The sequence below is a fragment of the Pteropus alecto genome, unplaced genomic scaffold, assembly GCF_000325575.1.
Source record: "Pteropus alecto unplaced genomic scaffold, ASM32557v1 scaffold189, whole genome shotgun sequence".
NCBI lineage: Eukaryota > Metazoa > Chordata > Mammalia > Chiroptera > Pteropodidae > Pteropus > Pteropus alecto.
Window position 1 is genome coordinate 178,991 of NW_006442117.1, and position 3,229 is coordinate 182,219.

General features: G+C 63.1%; 1 protein-coding gene across 1 annotated transcript in view; it reads right to left on the minus strand.

Moving 5' to 3' along the window:
* ABCB10 (ATP binding cassette subfamily B member 10) overlaps positions 1–3,229 on the minus strand; it is a gene marked incomplete at its 5' end in the record, with an annotated part of 24,511 nt that overhangs the window by 4,641 nt on the left and 16,641 nt on the right. The window contains 3 exons of the mRNA XM_025039055.1: positions 863–1,043; positions 2,075–2,259; positions 2,457–2,580. Coding sequence (XP_024894823.1) covers positions 863–1,043; positions 2,075–2,259; positions 2,457–2,580 — 490 coding nt within the window. The remainder of the gene's footprint in view (positions 1–862; positions 1,044–2,074; positions 2,260–2,456; positions 2,581–3,229) is intronic.

Here is a 3,229-nt window from a genome sequence, read left to right on the forward strand (position 1 = left end):
ACGCGTCTTCACCTCCTGCCTACAGTTTCAAAAGCGAGGCACAATGAACTCGGCGTTTTGCATTAAACCTTCTGCAGGGAGCGTCCAGCAGAAGGCTGGGCGCTGTCCAACCCAGCGGCTCGAACCGCGACATGGCAACACCACTCACCGCGGCCCGGGCACGTGCAGCGACGGGCCTCGCCGTCGAGGGAGGGGGCGCGTCTCAGCATTTGTAATGAAAACAATCTGTGCTTAACCAAACGAAAACGTGTTTCCCTTTAGGTTCTGCTCATCAGTCCCAGCTCTGCGCCCTGAAGGGACCGCGCCTCCTGCGTCCGGCCAGCCGGGGCCGGCCGGGGCCAGGCCCTGTGTGCACGTGGCCCTCGAGCTAAGAACGGCTTTACATTTTGCACACTGTCAAAAAATCCGGCGAAGAGGAAGGCCACGTGACAGACCGCGTGTGGCCCGTGACCCTGAGGCAGCTGCGCTGTGGCGGAAGCGCCCGGCCTGCCGCCCGGCCTGACACACCAGCCAGAACCCCACCCGCTCAGGCCCACGCTGCTGTGACCGCGTGTCTGCCGCCCGGGCGACTCCCCCGCCCCCCGCGCCGGCCGGAGTCTGTGCGGTTTTCAAGGGTCTCGGGTGGCAAAACACACCTTTCCTCAGGTGAGAAAAACACGGCCATGCCGAGCACGGCTCAGCGGGACGGCCGCTGGGAATCCGGGGGAGGAAGCGAGGGACACGGAGGAGCTGTCCCCGCGCGGAAAGGGCTTCGGAAAGTGGACGTGGGGTTCCGAGCCCTCTAAGCACCGAGGCCACGCTGAAGGCCGCAAGGCCACGTGGACCATGGGGACCCCCGCCCCCGGCGGCAGCCACCAGGTACCTGACAGGAGGACGCCCTTCTCGCCAACCACGGTGCTGAACCCTTGCGGGAAGCTGCGGATGAATGCGGTGGCGTTGGCCACGTCGGCCACTCTCTCCACCTGCTCGGCGGTCACCAAGGACGGGTCGTCTGCGCCATAAGCGATGTTCTCGGCGATGGAGCAAGAAAACAGAATTGGTTCCTGCAAAGTTGGAAAGAGACATTTACGGCAAATTTCAAACGGACCTCGAACGGGGCTGGTAAAGGGTGGGGTTTAGCACAGAGATGGTTAAACTGCTCCGAAGGGGCACATCGGGCTCCCTGGTGCCCCCTGCTCGTCCCCCACGAGCCCATGTGGCAGACGTTTTAAGTCACGCACGTCCACGGCGGGTGGCTTTACCGCTGTGCTTCCGGCACACAGCCGGAGATGGGGGCCGCCTCGCGCCCAGGAGGCACCTCGCAAATGCGAGCCCCTCCCTTGGGGACAGGGAGGCTCGCGGCCCCCGGCCCAGCCGCGTTTTCCAGCTGCCGCCTTGCGCCAAGGACGAGGGGCTCCATCCCCATCCACCACGCCTCGGAGTGCGCGCCGACCGGATGGGACGTGGCGCTTTGCCAGAACTCTCTGGAACGACCCTAAAAACACGTGAGCTTCCAGCTTCCTTCCTCCGAGCCCTAATAACAGGCACCGCTGATGTCCTCACGATGGCCGAGCAGCCCGCATCGCTGCCCCCCTGCCTCGGCCAGCGCAGGGGGCTCAGGCCTGCCCCGTGCGCAGGGTGACAGATGCGAACAGCTGCGTGGAACCCAGCACACGCCGCAGGCGCAGGCCGGCCTGGGCGGAGGGGCGGCCTTGCGTGAACATTCGGCCTTGACGTCTGCGGCCTCCTGCGGGGCCCTGGCTGGCCCCATGGTCTTTGCTCGTCTCTAAAACCCTTTATGCAAAACGGTGGGCCCTTTATGCCCGTGATGAACACGGGAATCAGGGCCGAGTCGGCAGGAGCTGAGAGTGACACCACGTCCCCACCCTCCAGCCTCTCTGCACCGCAGAGTGACGTCGGGCCAGCTTCGATGGAAAATCCGCGCCTCCCCCAGTAAAGCGCTGCGGTCCTGAGGGGGGAGCCCCCTCCCCAGAGCCCCACTCCCGCCCCTTCTGAGAGATTCAAGACCGAGCAAAGGCAAAGGACAACAGCAATTACAAGGGAAGTGTAAGAAAACAGACCCCCGTCCTCCTACCTGACTCACGGTCCCAATCTTGGATCTCAGCCAGACGGGGTTCAGCTGGCGGATGTCGTGGCCATCGAGTCTGATGGTTCCTTGTGGAGAGGAAAAGAAAGGGTCACCGATCGCCGCGGGGCCTGAGTAAGGACCCGTGGGCAAGTTCTGGACTCCGCTCTGAAGATGGAAAGTATACTCGAAACCTAAAACTGACCCATTCTGTGGAATTTCAGAGTTAAAGGCCGTCCTGCGTGCGGCCGTCTGCCGTCTCCCCGTGGCACTGAGCTGACGGGCTGGCAGCCCCCGCCCCACCCCGCAGAGGCCCCGCACACCCCGACCCCGAGGGCGACTCGGACCCAGTCGGATGCAGCTGTGCAAAGCTCCGGTTCAGAAGAGTTACGGGAGGGGGCAAGCCCCGAGGTGTCCGCCCGCACCAACACGCAGCGGCCACCCACTTCTGTGGCCGCCTGGTTCTGCCGCTCGCTGGCCCTGCCGTCACCAGCAGCGACCTTGCGGGGCTGGTTCTGCGTCCAGGTCCTGGCTCAGCCCTCCAGAGAGTTTCGAGGTCTCTTAATACTCCTCGAAGTATCCCTCGTGCGTGAGCTCAGCTGGAGGGGAATCGGTCACCCGACACTCATAATGGACGGACGCGGTGGCAGAGCTTTTCAGTCAGCAGGTGTAACTCTGACCTTAGCTAACAGAATTCATTCTGCACACTGACGGCGCTCAGGAACGCCTGGTGACGATGATTAGGGACGGACAAGAAAGGCCATTCCCGCTCGGTGAGTGGCGGGTGATGCCACGGGCCAGCTGTGGCGCCTCAGCTGCAGACCCTGGAGGTCCGACTCGGACAGGATGCGGCTCCGTGGGCCACACAAGGCAGAGATTCTGGCGCCGTTCCCTGTCCCGATTCATCCCCCGCGATGAGGAGCTGCAGACTCGATGTTTTGACTTGATGTGCAGCACCTAACTAGGATTCCCGTAAACTCAGAATTCTACAGGAAGCAGAGAGTACGTGACAGTGGATGCCAGAGGCAGTGTGGTGACGACCGCCCTCATACGGCTGGCGGTTCTGTGGGTCTGCGACTCAGAGGATGACCTGGCCCACGACCAGCTCTCACCCGTGCTGGAGAACAAGCACAGGTGCCAAGGCCATGGACATGCTTTCACATC